The sequence below is a fragment of the Gordionus sp. m RMFG-2023 genome, chromosome 1 (assembly GCF_954871325.1).
Source record: "Gordionus sp. m RMFG-2023 chromosome 1, tfGorSpeb1-WG-v2, whole genome shotgun sequence".
Classification (NCBI taxonomy): Eukaryota; Metazoa; Nematomorpha; class Gordioida; order Chordodea; family Parachordodidae; genus Gordionus; species Gordionus sp. m RMFG-2023.
This window is the reverse complement of record NC_088775.1, coordinates 76,030,298-76,050,916: the sequence shown is the minus strand read 5'-3', so window position 1 is coordinate 76,050,916 and position 20,619 is coordinate 76,030,298. Positions and strand designations below refer to the sequence as shown.

General features: G+C 24.6%; 1 protein-coding gene across 2 annotated transcripts; it reads left to right on the top strand.

Annotated features, from left to right (window-relative positions):
- Positions 1-15,452: 15,452 nt before the first annotated feature.
- On the top strand, positions 15,453-19,672 carry LOC135922071 (osteopetrosis-associated transmembrane protein 1-like). Of its 2 annotated transcripts, none has more exons than XM_065456491.1 (6): positions 15,453-15,740; positions 15,781-15,886; positions 16,011-16,111; positions 18,369-18,509; positions 19,070-19,235; positions 19,424-19,672. In XM_065456491.1, the coding sequence occupies exons 1-6, from the start codon at positions 15,459-15,461 to the stop codon at positions 19,519-19,521; spliced, it is 894 nt and encodes a 297-aa protein (XP_065312563.1). In that variant the 5' UTR covers positions 15,453-15,458; the 3' UTR covers positions 19,522-19,672. The 2 variants fall into 2 exon arrangements, with proteins under 2 accessions (XP_065312563.1, XP_065312562.1); XM_065456490.1 differs by having other exon boundaries at positions 15,781-15,931; positions 15,978-16,111.
- The last annotated feature ends 947 nt before the right edge of the window (positions 19,673-20,619 follow it).

Here is a 20,619-nt window from a genome sequence, read left to right as displayed (position 1 = left end):
TTGAATTTATAAAAAAAAGAAATACCAAATAGAATATATTTAATCGGAGAGATTAAATATATATAAAGAAATATTAAATATAGAGTTATTTTAGTATTAATAAATAAAAGTTAGAATTATTTTAACTACCAAATTTGATCGATCAAATATTTAGTAAGTGGTCGGTTTTCAGCTCGCGATTCGGTCAAATCTTAATATTTTCAAAAAATTATTTAGGAAAATGCTTAACACCTTGTTGTTCACTTATAAACCATAAATGAAGAATTTTCCATGAAGAGCGCCAGCAACGCAGTATTTCGGTTTCAAATCGGTTATCTGTCAAATCACGATATTTTTAAAATATTTTTTGGGATAATTATTTGCACGTATATATAGATAAATTACCAAAAATGAACATTTTCCATATAATATTACTACCAAATTTGGTCGATCGAATATTTAGTAAGTGGTCGGTTTTGAGCTCGGCATTCGGTCAAATCATAATATTTCCAAAATACTTTTTAGGATAATGTTTAACACCTAAATATACACGTATAAACCAAAAATGAAGAGATTTTGATCAATTACGCCAGCAATATGTTCCTTACAAACTTTCTAATATTTTTGATTCTAAACCTACTCATTAATTAAATGTCAAAGAAACCTTTATTTATTAAAGAAAATTTAGGTTTTTCACATGTATTTACACCCAAATACAAAAAAAGCGCTATCCAATATTTATTCTGGTTTCCTAAGAATATATTTTCATATTTATGCATTTAACGCCCTCTTATGGATATAAATTTGTTAAATTTTGTAATTGAAAAATAAAATTTAAGTTGTAATAAGCTAGTAAATATATTTTTTTCCAATAATATTAAGTAAAAATAGAATTTAATATCAATTTTTTACTTATTTAAAAATTGATTTATGTAAAATAAAAAAATGTTTTTGAAAATAAATTTTTAAAAAATATTATATAATCAAATTTTGATTCATTATGATTAATTGCTTTTTATGCATTTTAGCAATGCAGTTTAGCAATGCAGTTTAGCAATGCAGTTTAGCAATGCAGTTTAGCAATGCAGTATAGCAATGCAGTATAGCAATGCAGTATTTAGTCATACCGGAAATTACACCATGTAATTCAGTTGCCTGATGTGGAAGAGTGCTTTATCTAGTTTAGTACAAGTTTCAATGTTAATGGCGGTCAGCCTATCTGATGAAAAGACAAGACGAAGTGCCCCTTATATAATCCAAATTATCAATTTTTTCCCCAAATAAATTAACCTTTTGTAGTAATATTATATATATTCTAATTTATATTTTAATGGTATTTTATTTATAATATTATATTACCTGTATGCATATTGTTTTGCGGCTATAAATCAAATATTTAAATTATCGATGATAGTAAAAGTTAATTTATTTTCTTATTGAATTCCAATTTCTTTATTTTTCTAGCCCCTTCAATAGTTTTAGGTAGGATTTATTTTAATTCTATAAAATTTTCATAATAATCCTGAAAATGATTAATAATAATAGTTTTAATAAGATTTTTAATTTTTCCTTGCATTCTCTCCAGGTAGATATTTCTTCGACCGACAAAAATTTTGGTTCTTAAAAACTATCAGGTTAGCTTAGGATTTGAGTAGAAAGCATGAACATCACAAGAAATTTTAATTTTTCGGAGCTCATGGGTGCTCAAACTTAAAATTTCTTTTAAAATTAGTATTTTTCATTTCTTGCATATTAATTTGCATCTAGAAAAAAACTACTTTTAAATATTTTGAAAAATTAAAATTTTTTTTAAAATACTTCAATAAAATAAATGTATTTATACAAAAATGATTTTTTTTAAGGGGGTGTTCTTAAAATTTGTTAAGGGGCTTGAGCTCTTGCGTTCCCTCTTGTAAAACTATTGCGCTTATGGCGTGATATCATAATTTTTATTTGGTTTATACAACGGTTAATTAATATGATTGGTAAAATTGAAAGCACTAAAATTTAATGAAAACTAAAACCAGATATGATACAGTTTTATAATGAAAGTGGGGATCTTTTTTACCAGATGCTCAAAACAAATAAAATGATCATATTATATTTATCATTTTGCCATACTTAAAAATTAAATTATGTTATACAAATATTCAACAATTTTTTTAAAAAAACACCACCACATAATGTTTACAATTAAAAAAAAATCTTATAAATAAATTAATAATTTTACAAAAACCTCTACTTATAAATTAATAATTTGATATTTAAAAACGCATATTTTAATAATTTTATAATATCATTTAACTTCTTAAGATATAATTTTATTTAAAATATTTAATATATACTTTCACATCACACTAGTAGTAAGAGCCCTTATTCACTCCTAATTATTCCAAGAAATGTGAATTATTCTGCCTAATATAGACAAAAATGAGATTCAAAATTATAAATTATTTCATCAAATAGCAGTGGCGTCACTGGGGGAGGCACAGGGGCTCGAGCACCTAAATTTGAATAGCCCCCTGAAGAAAAATTTATTTTAATGGAATCTTAACCCGTTGAACTAAAAATAAATTTTTTTAATTGCTCCCTGAACGATTTCTATAATTTTATTAAGTAATATATAAATTTAATTTTATTATTTAAAAATTATAAGACTGTCTAAATTTTTATTAAATAAATACTATTTTAAATATTAGATTACACATAAATTATATTTTCACTATGTCATAAGCTTCCAATCAAATTCTGTGTTAAAAATAGAAAATCAATATCATTCACTAATTATTAATTTAGCATTAACAGTTGAAGCTTAGGCTGCATTCAAAGTGGAGACGGATCCGTTTTTTACATCCGTTCCGTCAACAATCTCATTAAAAATGATATATATGTTCATAATGCGTCCGTTCCGATATCATCCATCTTAAAAACGGATCCGGCAAATTTTGAAGTAAAAACATTTTGACTTTTTGATCCGGCAAATTTTATAGAGCGTTATAACGTTACTTATAATTTTTTTAAAATGAAAATCAATATATATCATATTTATTGAGATTGTCTTTTAAGGTTAATGATGCTTACTACCTTAAGGTACTACCTATCAAATTTGAATTTTCTTCATTTTTCATTTGGATAGGCACTACCAAATATATTTATAATATATATTTGAAAAATCGTGATTTTTTGAAAACCTCTATGGCCTAGTAGGCAAGAGCTTGACTTAATGATCCCATGCTCCCGGGTTCGAATCCCTGGAATGTTCATGTTTTTTTTCTTATTCTAACTTGGTGGTTCCATCCTTGGGGGGATGATATATAGAAGGCCGGACTCGACCACGTGATTCCGTATTAATATATTAAATAATAAGGGTCTTATTACATTTTAATAAATTTTGGTCGGTATTTAGCAAATTAGGTAATTAGAATATTTCCATACATTCACTTGGTAGTAAGCATCATTAACCGTCTTTTAACGGAACGGATGTAAAAAACAGATCTGTCTCCACTTTAAATGCAGCCTCAATTGACTATTATTATTTAAATTAATATATAACCCTAATTAAATAAATATAATCATTTATTAATTGAAAACTAACAAATTTAATTTTGTAATTAGCCGTGTTCAGTTCAAAATGACTAATCAACTGTATATTTATTTATAAATTTAATTATCATACCTATTCCTAAAAATATTTCAAGGTCCAAATAAGAATAAGAGATTTCTTTATAAAAAGTAAGTAAATAGACATATAGTTTATAATCCTCTATTATATACAGTTGTTTATAAAATATTAGATAAAATGTCACTTTTATAGACATATTTGACAGTTATATAATATATTACAGTTAATATTATTACTAATAAATGCTTTTGATAATAAATATTGTAACAATTTGCCTTCAAGTATTTTTCATCCTATGTACGTAATAAGTTAGATATCTTTTCTTCTCATTTTTTACGTGTTTTTAGGAAAGCTATTTTTTACTTTTTCGAAAAACAGTTTTGAGTTAAATTTTTAATACAAGTATATTTTTGATATTATTATAAACTACTATTATTTTAAAATACAATATACCAAATAGAGGTGGTGCGAAAATAATATATAGAATTTTAATTGTTTCATCAGATCATTTTGGTCCTTATTTTATAGATATAAAATGATTCATTTCTAATATGTCATCTTTGCCGTTTAAATAACTCAAGGCTTTAATATATTTGCATAATTATTTCTTCCAAAGATTCTTAGCGTTTTTATTTTATCAATTTATCCAACATAATAAATTATGACATTAGTTTACATCGTGAATGTAATGACTATGACTGCAAATTAACCACCATCTATTATTTGTGTTATGTAATTTAAGATTATCACTATAGCGTTGTGAGCATATTTTATTTAGATAAGCAATAATGTTCAACTGTGTAGTCATTTGTATATCACTAATGATGGAAGATAATCTTTTAGAAATATATCTCACAATAATTTCCTCGATTACTTATCTAGCTCCCATTATGTCATCTTAGAGGCTCTAACCACCATATAGTTTTATGATTTGGTTTGGTTATTTTTTTTATTCTCTTCTTCAAGAATTGTTATTTTGATTAGGCCTATAAATTTTTCCTTATTGATCCATTCTATAAACATTGTGTAAAATAATAATAGAGAGTTATATTAGTTTCATGACCTTTTGTCAATGTAAGTTGCTAAGAATTATATTGCCTTATGTGATTTTTAAAACTATTATCAATTGAGGCATATGTACAGGGTTGCCAGGTCAAAATTTTTATATTGCGGGAGAAATTTGGTCATTTGTGGGATAAATATAAAAATTGCGGGAGAAATATGAAAATTGCGGTAGAAATAAAAAATTTGCTAAAAAAGGCCGGGATTTTGAATTGACTTAATTATCCGCCTATTATTTTTTATAATTAGTTTATGTAAATACAAATTCGGTAACTATTTTTCAAAATAAAATAACATCTTGATTTATTAAAATATATTAATTTATAAAAAAGAATGTAAACAAGATAAAATTTTATAAAAAAAACAAACGATTTTATTTTTACAATGTAAAAAATATATTTTATGCGAATGTCCCGCAAAACATCCGCAATTCAAAATCTACCTTGTGTGTGTGTATAACATTATAGGGATAGGCGCTTAATTATCACGTATCACGTTTAAATATATAATAAAGTAATATTGTACTCATTTCAATGATAATTATTTTATTTATTATTGTTCAATCACATTATTATAATCAGTGCAAGGGAGTGTATCTACATTCATTGCAAAACAAAAATATTCTCCATAAATAAGAAATAATACAGATGCAACTACAGTTGCGGCAATTGTAATCACTTATCTTGTAGTACAACATTCACAGAGCTACTTATCATTACAATGTAGGTAGAATCTTTCCCCATAATATTTAACTGCTCCAAGATAAATTAAAACTTTTGTAGAACAAAAATGAGCAATATCATCAATGTTTTAGAACCTGAATTCAGGAGGTCAATTCTTGACGATTTGAAAGATGGGCATAAATATGCAATTCTAACAGATGCATCTAATAAGGGAAATATTAAAATGTTTCTTTTGATCCTTCGCTATTTCAACAAAATTAAGGACGTTTCAAGAAAACTATTAAATTTTTTCCCCTCAAATAGTAAAAGATTCAAAGACATAGCTCACCATATAATGGTAAATATAGCAGATTAGGGATTATCAATAAATTACATGTCAACTTTATGATCTGATAATGCCTCAGTGAATTTGAAAAAAACCAGAGTGTATTTACAGAATTGAGTCAGCACAATGTTGGTTGCGATATGTTCCTTATACCCGCCATCTATAGAATTATAAAATTTTATAAACCTATAAATATTTCTAAAGATTATAAAAGCTGTCCTAACATTTTGAAAATTTTTTTCAGTAATGAATGGCAGAGGTTTATTTAGAAATGATTTCACATGTAGGAAATCTACTATATACTGTTAATGTGCAGTTGCAATCAGAAACAAAGATTCACAAAATTATGCTACAGATGTGTTATCTCTATTTTTGATTTACAATGTAAAAAATATATTTATTTTATGTGAATGTATAAATAAAAAAATATAATAAAAAAAACAATGGAACTAAACGTTTACCGTCGTTATTGAGTTATTTATAAAATTCCTGGCATGACATATTATAAATTTGTTTAACCATTAGCTCTGCCTCTAATGTTGTTAAAGCAATCCTTTTCCCAGACAGTCCTCATCAGGCTAAAAATGCGCTCGGGTGGGGCATTAGAATGAGGTAAAGAAGACGTACTCGCAATTTTTTTCCAAGCATGGGGATTTATTGTTATTACGGAAAAATTCTACCCGTTTCTTCTTTGCTTTTAGACATTCTAACTATAAGTATTCTGGCGAATCATAAAAAATAGAGAGAATTACAATATCCTGAAACAAGACATCAATGTCTTTCGGTATTTTTAATATATTTATTTAAATTACAAAAACCATTAATTGACGGTTTCTGTTCCAAGGTCATAATATTTATACATTTGTAAATAGAGTTATTAAAATCAAATTTTGATCGTAAATATTCTAAAATTGTCCTAATAAAAATATCTGCTTCATTTAAAAATGTAATATTTAGAGTATTATTTGAACATTTAATATTTTTAGCAATAGCGTCATAAAATTTATTATCAATTTTTAACTGTAGAGATGAACAGAGCTGTAGCATGATTTTATGAATCTTTATTAATAAAGAATATTCTGATTGCAACAGAATATTAACTTCATGAAGTAGATTTCCTACATGTGAAACTAATCCCAAATATGCTTCTGCTATTTCATACTTGAAAAAAATTTTCAAAATTTTTAAAATCTTTATTTAAAAAGTATTTTTTTAAGGGTTTGTAAAATTTAAAAATTCTATCGATGGCATATATTAACGATAAGCACCTGATAGGTACATATCGCAACAACTCACATCATTCCAAGTCAGACCACTCCACCAACTCTTTTAATTCATTAAATCTTATAGTTGATGAATTAAATTCGTTAAAACATCTCATCATAATTATTTCAACATCCACATATAGTACATTCATTGCCTTCTTGCAAGAATCATGTAGTATATGGCATATGCAGTCAATTGGTATTAATTCATTATTGTGCTACCTCAATTCGGTAAATACACTTTGGTTTTTGCCAAAATTTACAGAGGTATTATCAGCGCAGAAAGCTGACATGCAATTCATTGATAACCCTGTATCAGCTATATTTACATTATGTGGTTAGCTACATCGTTGGATTTTTCACTATCCGAGGAAAAAAATTTAACAGTTTTATTGAAATGTTCTTATTCTTCTTGAAATAGAAAAATCAAGGGAAATGTTTTAATATTTCCCTTATTAGATGCATTTGTCAGAATTGCATATGGATGCCCATCTTTCAAATGGTCTAGAATTCTAGGATTCAGGTACTAAAACACTTGTGATAGCCTTGCTCATTTTTGTTCTACCACAAGTAAGGTTTTCACTTATATTGGAGTCGTTAAATATCATGGGAAAAAGATTCGACCCACATTGTGATGATATAGCTCTGTGAATGTTGAACTACATGATAGGTGTATACAATTTCCGTAACTGTAGTTATTATTTATTATTTTTGGAGAATATTTTTATATTGCAATCGATGTTGATATACTCCTTTGTACTGATGAATGAAATGATGTTGATTTATTTTTGGATAAAAATAAAACAGAATAGAAAGAAATTTACAAACTAGACATGTTTTTCGAATAAATATTTAAAATTTATTTTAAAAATATAAAAATAATCAATTACTGTCTCTCAAAATTATTTTATTATATTAAAAACGGTAAAAACCTATATTGCGGGAGAAATTAAAAAATTGCGGTAGATTTTTGCGGGAGATTTCTAAATGCGGTAGTTTTGCGGGAGAGGATGTCTGCTTGTAAACTAAAAAATTGCGAGAATCTCCCGATGATGGGGGGAGACATGGCAACACTGCATATGTATGAATTAATTAACCTTTTTATCACTTGTAATTGTTTAGACGCAAATTTTTTTTTATATCAGCAATAGAAAATATTTTATACTGTAATAAATAGATTTTGTATTAAAATATATTATTTTTAGAAATGTCTTGTATTGTTTTTAGAAATGTCATGTATTGTTTTAATTATTTATATGCCAGTTTATTTTGTTTTATAATAAATGACAAAATATGAAATATAGAATAATTGTTCAGTGTTAACAAATTTTAAAAATGTATAATAAACTAATATAAAACCCGGCTGAAGGCCGTGAAAAGAATTGGGGAGTATGGGGGGCTTCGTCCCCCATAATTTTCTTTTTAGTTGAGCCCCCTAAAAATGTAAAGGCTAGCGACGCCCCTGTCAAATAATTAACATATGACTACAGATTCTCAAATACCTTCAATTATACATAATATTTATATTAATTTCATCATATTTATTTATTGTAATTTTACTAACAGATTTTTTAATAAAATTTTAATGTAAAATTTAAATTGAATAAAATTTTTAATTTAATTTATATCATTTTCAAAGGCACAAATATGATAAAAGAAAGAGTATAAATTAAATTAAATTTTTTTTAAAAAATCAATAGTTTCAAATATGAAAGATTTTGATTAAAATTTAATAACAGATGATATTTTAGGACATTTTTTTAACTATAAAATATCTTTAACTAAGCTAAATAAAGAAAAGATATGATGACAAAACTTTTTATAATTTATTATATAAATTATAAATATAATTGTAACATATAAATATATATATTATATTTATAACACTAGGATTCATAGAATTCTTTATTGCAATAAAATAAACTATTTATACAAATAATACTCCGTTAACAACAATTCAATATATACAATCAATATTTTATATGTAAATATATTAATTTCCAAGAATTTCTTTATTCAAAATATATTTTAATTTTCACAATCAAAATCTCATAATGATATCTCATAATAATATAATTTTTTGTTTCACAATATATTTCAAAAAATCAATTCAATATTCTTCATTTTATAAAATCCCCGACTGAATCAAATTATTAACATCAAATTAAAATAATTTTCATCTCATAAAAGTTTTTCTTTTCATTTCCATAAAACATGAACATTAAAATTTATCTCGTATAATATATTTATCAAAAGTCAAAAGTAAAAAAGTAAACAAAAAAATACCAAGTGTTTGAATATCAATTCTCGATAAAATAACTAATAAATAAAATATATTCTTTTTGATTGACATTTTATAATATATATGTACAAATATATATCATAATAATACAAAACTACAACACGCCCACCCTTCAAAAAACCAGATACCATATAATTATCGTTCTTTAAGGACATTGATTATTTCCTCGTCATTTATCGAATCTTATCTTTGAACATCATCGACTTTTATCTCTTAATTGTCTTCTTTCGACATGCAGATTATAATAATTAATATATTTTGTTTGTTTTATAATACATATAAATTTGGATTCGACAATCCTTTATAATTATTTTCTTTTTCTTAATGTTCAATTATAAAACAAATAATTGACTACAAACAAAATAAAAGAATACAAATAGGGATAAAAAATAATTTATAATTATCACTATTAAAATTACATATATATTTTCGTTATATCATTAAGAAAATAATATGAACCACAAAAAAAACATACTAAGACATTTCATATAGCAAAAATACAAAATTACAATATATATATAATATGCCACTACAATCATATTTTTTTATGTTACAAAAAAAAAATATGAAGATATGCCGATAGATAAAAAAAAATATTTTAATTTATAATTATAACTATAGATAAAAAAATAATATTTTAATTTATAATTATAACTATTAAAACTATAAACGATATCATCACATCTCCATCCTTTTTTAGAACTTTTTTATTTTACATAATTCTTAACTAGGTCAAAGTTTAAAATCTTTTATTGTCCACCGACTTTTATTTAAGAGTTTTTTTTTTACCACATAATATTAAAAAAAATTTTAATTTTACATTGTTTCACAACAATGTCATTGAACTTTCCAATACCATACCACATGGTATTATTCACATGAATTTATTAAAGTCAATGTTTTTATTTTATTGATAACAATTTAATTCTTAAATTAAAATATTCTTCTCTATTGCTTAAGATAAATAATACTTTTCTTCCCAGATGTTATTTTTATTAAAACTTTTATTACAATATATTATCACTTTTAATTCGAAAACACCAACACTGATTAATTTCTTTTTCAATACAATTAATATTCATACCTAAATTCATCTCAGAATTTAAAAGTCTCTGAATCTCATTTATGTTTTTATTAAAAATCTCTCCTGGATATTTCTCACTTGTTTGATTACAATAATCCTTTTTATTCAGATTATTGTTTAATTGAAATTTTTTTTACTTCACAATAAAAATTTCTTACATTAAAACGATTATCAATTTTATTATATATATCCACAAAATTTTTAATAAAATATATATATCAAAATATTTATTATTCTCTAAATATGATCCTTCTATTTTTATATGATTCTCTTTCAAATCATATAGTCACTGTAACCCACTCACACTTTGAATACAATGTAAGGCAATGTGTCCCATTTCTTCACATTTGAAACACATTCTATCATGGTCTGTATTGTTGGTTTTAATTTCATTCACATTTATATTCTGAGGATTTTGTATACTTCGAACCACTGGATTTATCACTACCGATGTTCGTTGGGGAAATCCACTTTTGAAATTGGCTTCTTTCACCATACAATTTCTTTTTATATGTCCTACAAAACCACATCGATGACACACTATGTCATTTTTTTCACTTGGTTTTGCAGTCAAATTCTCATCAGTTTTTCGGTCTCTTGAATAACAATTTTTACTTATATGTCCTTTTTTTCCACAAAGTTCACAACTTTCAATCACATTATTACTTTTGATTTTTAAGTTGGAAACTTCTCTGGACAAATTTTTCATATTTTCTCTCATTTCTCTAATTTCACTTAAAATTATAGATTTACTATGTCTCAAAGTATTATCTATTTTATTTTTTTTAAAAATTTCTTCTGGCCTTTTACTTAAAACATCAGAAATTTTCTCTTTAAATTCAATTACAATTGAATCTATTTTTTTATTGATATCCTCCGATATTTCAATGTTTTGAAGAAATTTAAATACGTCACCCGTATCTAAATTTTTATCATTTTTTTCTTCAACATTTTTTTTAACATTTAAATTTTTTAATTCTAACAAAATTAAATGTAAACTATTTTTTATATCTTCATTGATATCTGAAGATTTCACCAAAACTTTAGGAATTATATTATCAGTATTTGTATTTTTTATATCACTTTCTCTATTTTTAAGAGATCTTCTTTTTATTTTCCTTATTAATTGTTTCATTAATTAAGATTACATAAAACACAAAAAAATTAATGCAGTAATGACATTATTGGTCATATCCACTTTATTAAAATTTGAATAAAAAATTTTATTAAAATTACTCTTAAAATTTGACATTTTATTAATATTATGCTTATTATAATTATCATTAAAATAAAAAGCCATTTTTTCATTAATTATCCAAAATTTAAAAATTTATCTTATATATTTCTAATTTTAATCCAAAAATCCTACTATTGCGTTGTGTAATTTATAATATAAAAATAAATTTTTTACCTTTAAATATCCGGAATCCACTAATGTTTTTAGGAACCCGGTCCTAGAAATTTTTTTCTTTTATAATATCTAAGATTCTCTTCACAAAATATTCACTATTTTTTTTAAATTAGCTTATTTTTCCCTAATAAGTGTTCACGAATCCTGGTACCACTGCACTAATATTTTATATGTAAATATATTAATTTCCAAGAATTTCTTTATTCAAAATATATTTTAATTTTCACAATCAAAATCTCATAATGATATCTCATAATAATATAATTTTTTGTTTCACAATATATTTCAAAAAATCAATTCAATATTCTTCATTTTATAAAATCCCCGACTGAATCAAATTATTAACATCAAATTAAAATAATTTTCATCTCATAAAAGTTTTTCTTTTCATTTCCATAAAACATGAACATTAAAATTTATCTCGTATAAAATATTTATCAAAAGTCAAAAGTAAAAAAGTAAACAAAAAAATACCAAGTGTTTGAATATCAATTCTCGATAAAATAACTAATAAATAAAATATATTCTTTTTGATTGACATTTTATAATATATATGTACAAATATATATCATAATAATACAAAACTACAACAAATAACACCAGACATCATTCTAGAACATAACTCTATCTCTAAAAACAGCATGATCCGTATTGATGTTCTTAGATATCCATTCCCGTGTTCTTAGTTAATCACTATATTAATTTTTTTTTTTTAAATTTAATTGTAAATTTCAAGTGTGCCATTTAAAAAATTTATTATCAATATTTGTATACAGGGGCGTCGCTAGCCTTTACAATCTCAGGGGGATCAACTAAAAAAATCTATGGGGGGACCCCCCATTTGCGGGCCTTCAGCCCGCTTTAGCCCGGTCTCCAGGGTTTTATATTAATATATTATACTTTTTAAAATTTTGCTAACTCTGAATAATTATTCTGAATTTCATATTTTGTCATTTATTATATTATGCATACAAAATAAACTAGCATATAAATAATTAAAACAATATAAGACATTTCTAAAAATATTATTTTTTAATACAAAATCTATTTATTACAGTATAAAATATTCGATTGCTTATATAAATTATGCGTCACAAGGGATAATAAAGGTTAATTAATTCATACATATGCCTTAATTGATAATGGTTTTTAAAAACTACTTATTATAAAATTAGCAGCTTACATTGACAAAAGGTGAAAAACCTAATATAACACTCTGTTACCATTTTTAGACAATGTTTTATAGAATGGACTAATAAGGAAAAATTTATAGGCCCTAACAAATCAACAATTCTTGGAGAAGAGAATATAAACGACCAATTCAAATCATAAAACTATATGGTGGTTAGAGCTTCCTCTTAAATGACATGATGGAAGCTAGATAAGTAATTGAGAAAAAAATGTGAGATATTAAATTTCTAATAGATTATCTTCCATTTTTAATGATATATAAACAACTACACAGTTGACCATTATTGTTTATAAAATATGCAATCATATGCTCTCAGCAGCTGTAATAATAATTTTAAATTACATAGACACACAAATAATAGATGCTGGTTGCAGTCATAACCATGACACTCACTATATTAACTTATATCAGAATTTATAATGCTAGATAAATTGATAAAACAAAAACACTAAAATCCTTAGAAGAAATTATGCAAATGTATTGAAGCCTTAAATTATTTATAAAGAAGGGATGCCATATTAGAAATGAAAATTTTGTAACTATAAAATAAGAACCAGAGTGATATGTTATGATAAAAGAAATTAATTAAGATTTTATATATTATTGTCGCACTACCTCTAGTTGGTATATTATATCTTAAAATAGTAGTAGTTTATAATAATATCAAAAATATACTAGTATTAAAAATTTAACTCGTTTTTCAAATAAGAAAAAAATGGCTTTCCTAAAAACACGTAAAAAAGAGAAGAAAAGTTATCTAATTTATTACATCCATTCTGGGATAAATAATAAAATGTTAAATTTTAAAAATATTTATAATAAATAGATGGCGTTAAATATTTGAAAGCAATTTATTACTTATATTTATTATCAAAAACATTTATTAGTAAAATTTATTAAAATATTAACAATATGTCAAATCGTCTGTAAAAGTGGTATTTAACCTAATCTTTTATAACTAATTATATCTAATAGAGGATTATAAACTATATGTTTACTTACTTTTTAATAAATCTCTTATACTTATTTGGATTTGGACCTTGAAAATATTTTTAAGAAGAGGCATGGTAATTAAATTTAAATATCAATAATATAGTTAATTAGTGATTTTGAACTCGGCTAATTACAATATTAAATTTTTCAATTAATATTTATTTAATTAGGGTTATATAATACTCGGCTAATTACAATATTAAATTTGTTAATTTTCAATTAATATTTATTTAATTAGGGTTATATAATAATTTAAAAATAAAAGTCAATAAAGCTTCAACTGTTAATGCTAAATTAATATTTAGTGAGTGATATTAATATTCTATTTTTAACAGAGAATTTGATTGCAAGCTGACATAGTGAAAATAAAATTTATAAGTATTAATCTAATCTAATAATTAAAATAGTATTCATTTGAGAATAATTTAGATAGACTTATTAATTTTTAAATTTTAAAGTTAAATCTATATATTACTCAATAGAATTATTAAAGAAATCATTCAATGGGCAATCAAAAAAATTTATTTTTAGTTCAAGGGGATAATTTTGCTTCAGGGGGCTATTCAAATTTTTCAGAGGGCTCGAGCCCCTGCACCCCCCTCCTAGCGAAGCCACTGAAAAAAGAAAAATATTATAAAATCATTTTATTTGTTTTCAACATCTGGTAAAAAAATATCCTCCCTTTCACTGTAGCAGGTTATGATGTCACTTTTGGAATTTTTTCCTTATTTTACCAATTATATCTTCCCACTTTAAACTACTATTATTTTTAAAAAACGGCCCGATAAGGATTTTAGCCGAAATAATATTATGTAAGCATGGGGAGTTCTCTCACAGATGGGAAAGGTGCGGACCTCCATTTGTCAAATCTCGAAGCTTACATAATATTATTTTGGCTGACGTGCCATTTTTAAAAATCGAACCGAATCGGAATTTTTAACATTACTACCTTCTATCAACTGACTAAAACAATAATATAATTAAGCAATACTTAATAATTGACTAAGTTTCTGTTACAGTGCTTCCATAAGCTTGGCCCACTTCACGTGACTATTTTATTTTCATAATAACTGGCTTCTTATTTTGGTTGAAGATTGAGGAATTACTAAGTATTGTCAGGATCTATATAGCATAGATATTAGAATGGTATTTCCAATTGTTCAGCCAACTTTAACTGAAATGATATAAAGTTACTTAATATTATACTCAAAATTTTTCTAAGAGATACAAAATAAAAGTTTGGAATATTTTAAATCCCCCCTCCTCCCTCCATACTATGGATAAATCATGGCTACGCCGATTTATCAAAAAAAGATATATATATAAACTATCTTTTGTTCGTTTTTATTGTAAATATAAAATACCTTTAAAATATAAGATATTAGCATTGTTATTAAAATATTATAATCTATAAATTTACATAATATTTCATATTATATAATATTTATCACGTCCTATGGCCTGTCAAAAATGATATGAATTGGCGAATCTTTGAGTGACATGAAATATGTCTATTTTATTAATAATATAAAAATTTTAAATGAAATTTATTTTTATCTTGTTATATAATATAAAATTTTCAATTATGGAAAGATCTCTCTCAAAATATTTTAATAATATAGAAATAGAGTATGTAAACCCTGATTTTTACTATAACAATATACAATATTCGGAGAATTGCCATGCCTTAATGGTTAATTACAAAATATCCTTATTATCCATCTATAATTGCATCATAAAATATTCTCAACCTATACATTATTGCCAAAAGTGTATAGATACCTATATATTGTATAATGAGTCATATGAAAAATTATTGAATGTAATATTTTTTTACTAAATCTATTTTTATTTTATTTTAGAGTGATAAACATATAAATTTGACACGATTAAATACAAATAATACATTTTTATATAATTGCCCTCAGGAAATTTTAGAAAATGATGTAGTTCAACCATTATTGAAAAGTTATACCTTTATAAATGACCTTTGGACATCAGCATATTGCTCTGGTTTTTATTAATTTAAATATCATTTGTTTAAACTATATAATTATAGATTGTTTTGTATTTTATAATGATAACCAAACAGGAATATCAATAAATTATGCAATAACAAATTTTACTCAGAATTTTTATCAATATTATCAAAATTTTCTTGATTGTGAAGTAGATTACACAGCTATAAATAAAGTATATAATGCTATTTAAAAAATTTTTTATCTTATACACTTCCCATTATAATTAAATAAAATTTTCTTAAAATATTTGTTATTAAATTGCCTAATTTTTTTACTATTTAATTTATGTTTTCAAATGTATATTTCAACAATAACAAATGAAATATAGTAAAATACAAATCCCTGTAAATAATAGATTGCTGCAAATTTTTTATTAAAAATGTGAGAATTTTATACAATTAATATAGAATTATGTGTTGGTAATTTCATACCAAATTCATAAATTTTTGAACTGCCAGTATTTATTCTCAATATGCCATAATTACAGAGTTGTTAAACACTACTTTTAAAAGTAGTGCGCTATCTCTATATGTTAAAAAAAGGGGCGCGCTATCGCTATTTATCAATAAAAGTAGCTTTAGCTACCTTTTATAAAAAAAATTTACAAACAAATTTTTTATTTTTTGCAGGATGTTATAAATTCAACATTTATAAATATTAAAATATAGTTAGTTTTGATTTAAAAAAATTTATGTAATAAAAATAAATATTTATGGTAATTTGTTGCATTTTAATAATAAAATCATTTCAATATTATCATCCCCAAATCTAGAGCAACGATCAGAAAGTATAAGTTTTGCCTTATTAAATAATATCTCGACACTAGCACTTGAGGGTAAAATCGTATTTAATCTTATATACATATTTTTAATATAAGATAGATTATCAATAATTTTATTTGCAAGTACATCGTATGTCTGGCATCCTATTATCATTTTGATGGTTAATGCCACAGATCTTCTTTTTAAAGTTCTAGGGTCTAGCCAATGGCCTGTGATTCCCAAATAAACTCAAAAATATTTACAGATCAATTTATAAATATAAATAAGTTTTTACCTTCTGTTATGTGTTCAACTATCTCCCGTGGTACATATATTTGATATCTCGATAACTCTACTATTAGAGCATCTTTCATCATTTTAAAGTTATCTCCTATTTTATTCATTAGTGTCTGGTGGAATAAAAGTGTTGTACCAGGGGATAGAGTTTTAATTATCATGGTAAATGATGGATTATCAACTAAGGACATTGGCTGAACTGTATAAATTATAAAATCAACAATAACTTTATCAGCCAATTTCTGAGAAATATTGTCATTTGCATTATTAATTAATTTGGTTTGAATTGAATTAGTCTTTTTGGATGTAGAGTCGCCTATACCAAAATTATTTAGATGTTTCTCCATTTCCTTAAAACTCATATAGTTTGTCATTCTATAATACTCAATTTATTACCTGCTCAGTTTTATAAAATAAATATTATTAGAATGTAAAAATGACAATTTACCTTTAGGTGTTTCTTGAGGTTATAGCTACTGGATTGATTTGAGGAAATATTTTTTTTTAAATTTTAAACAAATAAATTTGAAACCAGTTTTGGTTATATATTTATTTTAAAAAATTTTCAAATCTAGGAAATGGGAAATTTGTATTATAGCTTTTTGAACATTTTCTTCCCTGGTATCTTCCATTTCATTAATATCATTGTCTTAATCACTTTCAACGATTTGGATATCCATAGGCGATGACATTTTAAATTATTAACACAAATGAAAATATAAATTACAAATTGAAATTATATTTTAATTTCAAAATTAAATAATAAATCATAAAAATTATAATTAATTATGATATTATATTTAAATTTTCATGTTTACACTTACCTTCATTTTTAAAATTCAAAAAAAGTAGCGCGCTAAAAAATAAAATAATTATAAAAAAAGTAGCCGCTATTAGCTATAGCTACCAAAAAAGTTAGCGCGCTACTGAATAATTATTGTAAATACTTAGTAAGCCTTGTGGATAATATTATTATTTATTTCATTGTTTGTTGTTAATAATATGTTTAATGATTAATTTGATAAATTAATATTGTTATGTTATTTGCCTTTAAGTATCATTTTGTATCAATGTTGTTGTTTTTCAAATGTATATATAGATGAACCATGAAAAAAACAATAACAATTTTGTTCAATAAAATTAACTCCTAAGTTTGAAATTTATTCTTATGAAAACATAACTTTTTAATATTTATGTTATAAATTTTGAACCTAAAAGCTCCAGGTGTTTTGCTTTCTGAATTTTTTTGAATATAATATTTTATTATTTACTTACATTATAACTTTGTATATCTTATTAGGTCAATTTTTATATTAGAAAATATTAATATAATTTTTTTAAATTTTCATTTCACTTAAAAATAATGATTAGATTAATGAAACTAACTTTTCTATATGTAATTATTGTCGTGAATCATATTCCTTGCTCAATACATTTTACATTACTCGTGGAGATGATAATTCGAAGAATACTGCAGTGCCTAAAGATGTTTGCATCGACATAATGGATTTGGTTAGTGTATATAAATTATAAATGTTATAGTATTTTAAAATATTTACCGATTCATAAATTAATAGGATTTATTAAAGGAAGGAACGAATTCAGCTCTTCAAGTGGAATTGATTTTGTTCCTTTAGTTTTTTGATCTTTGGATAAATTCACATGTTTTTAAAAAATAAAGTATTAATGGAACTGATTTTTTTTTGGAGAGTTTAACTGGGGAATTTAACTACCTTAAATGAAATATAATTAGAGGAAAGAAGGGTAAGGAAGAAATAGGTTATAGATAATACAATTGGGTTAACTCAAGTTTTATCATAGAGTTTAAAGCCAAATCTGGAACTTTCGGAACTGTACTGGAAACAGAACTACTATCTTTTAGCAAGTATTTAGAACCCGAACCATTTTTCGTCCAGACTCTAAACTCTGATCATATAGGCATACTAAACGAGTCATGTAATATTTAATTCTAGTTTAAAATTTAAACCCTAGGGAAACTTTTGATTTCTTTCACATGTGCACACTCACATTCATAGATATTTTTAAAAATTTTCTTAATATTATTTGGTTAGATGAATAAAACCTATGAAAAGTGGAAAAATAAGTATGGTTGCAGTAATTTCGCGATAGTGAACATTCCATTGATAACAATTCAAGCTTTCATCTTGGCGTTGCCTATATTTTTCTATGTTGGGGCCTTTATCCATACCTCTAGGAAGGAAAAGATCTTTGTTATTCGTACGATATAAATAAATACTAACCTTTTCATTATCACAGATCTCATTTTAACATTATAAATAATTTTGTCAATTTTGGTTATATTGTTTGACATTAATAATATTTTGAACATATTGCTATTTGCATTAACTAATAGGCCATTCTTTTGCACAAATTTTATAATAATTTTTTTACTCAATATCTTATAGCAAGAAGATTTAGTGATTATTTTACTTCATCATCTGTTCCCGAAGTTGAAGATATCCAAACAGAATGGGATAAAGAGAATATCATCATATATAATTGAAATATTTTATAACATTGTTTACAATATCAATTGTTTAAATATATTATAAATTTATTTATAGTATTTATATTTACAAATAACATAATTTGTTATCTTATAACAATTTTATCTTATTTTTTAAAAAGTAAATTATAAACTGATTAGGACTGGACGATGGACTGATATTAAATGAAAGATAAATGGCTTGCATTACCATAAGTATTTATTAAACAACAATCAAATTTTATTAAACTTCTTTTTTAAAAATTACATATCTAGCAATCTTTTTAACCTTAACCTTCAAGAAAAAAACTGACCGTTCTCCATATAATGATTTTAAACACTGGGCTTCCTTTTTTTAATCAGAAATAATTCTTATTCTTATATATTAAAATTTCTAATATTTTTAACATATCAAATATAAAATAAAATAAAACAATGTTATATAAAAACCGAATTGGGACTACAAGTTCCCAAAAAACATGAATAATTATATTTTAAAATAGTGATTTGAAGGTTTTGTTTTAAAAAATAGAATTCTTTTGGTTCTGATGTAAGGGCTCTTGTTATATCCCCTATATTTTTTAAGAACTTTAAAGTTCCGCTTGGCATATGTCCAAGGGAAGAGATAACGATCGGTGTAAAAATATAATTTGTGAATTTGGAATATTTCATTGTTTTTTTTTCTCGGCTATATCAACCGGATTAGAATTTAAATTTTTTGGGAAAGAAGATACGCATGTGAAGTCCCAAATTAAGGATTTCCCTAAAGACCAAGGCACCGAAGTTAAGCCATCTGGTCTTAAGCCATCATCTAATGATAAATTTGTAGGCTCCAGGATGCTTGGTATTCGGGCCCTGGTAAGAGAACGGCTAATAGCTAAGTTAATTGCTGCATGCCTGCCTTGACTATATATACAATTTAGACCATGTCTCCCTTTGGAGTCAACTAATATTTTACATTTGATGCATGTATGTGGTTGAACAATGTTACATCCAAGTCGATGGCCTATGGCAACTCTTAATTGTTCATCTGATAAGAGGTTACTTAGGTTACGACTTGGTAATGCTTCCAACCACTCATAACCACTAGTACAGTCAGCATTCTGTAATAGTTGA

Excerpts from the sequence above, each read along its gene's own strand:
- LOC135922071 (XM_065456490.1), top strand. The coding sequence starts at position 15,459 with ATGAAATTTATTTTTATCTTGTTATATAATATAAAATTTTCAATTATG. Across the intron at positions 15,932-15,977 it reads GACATCAGCATATTGCTCTG|ATTGTTTTGTATTTTATAAT; the intron begins GTTTTTATTAAT and ends ATATAATTATAG. Across the intron at positions 16,112-18,368 it reads ATTACACAGCTATAAATAAA|ATTAATGAAACTAACTTTTC; the intron begins GTATATAATGCT and ends AATAATGATTAG.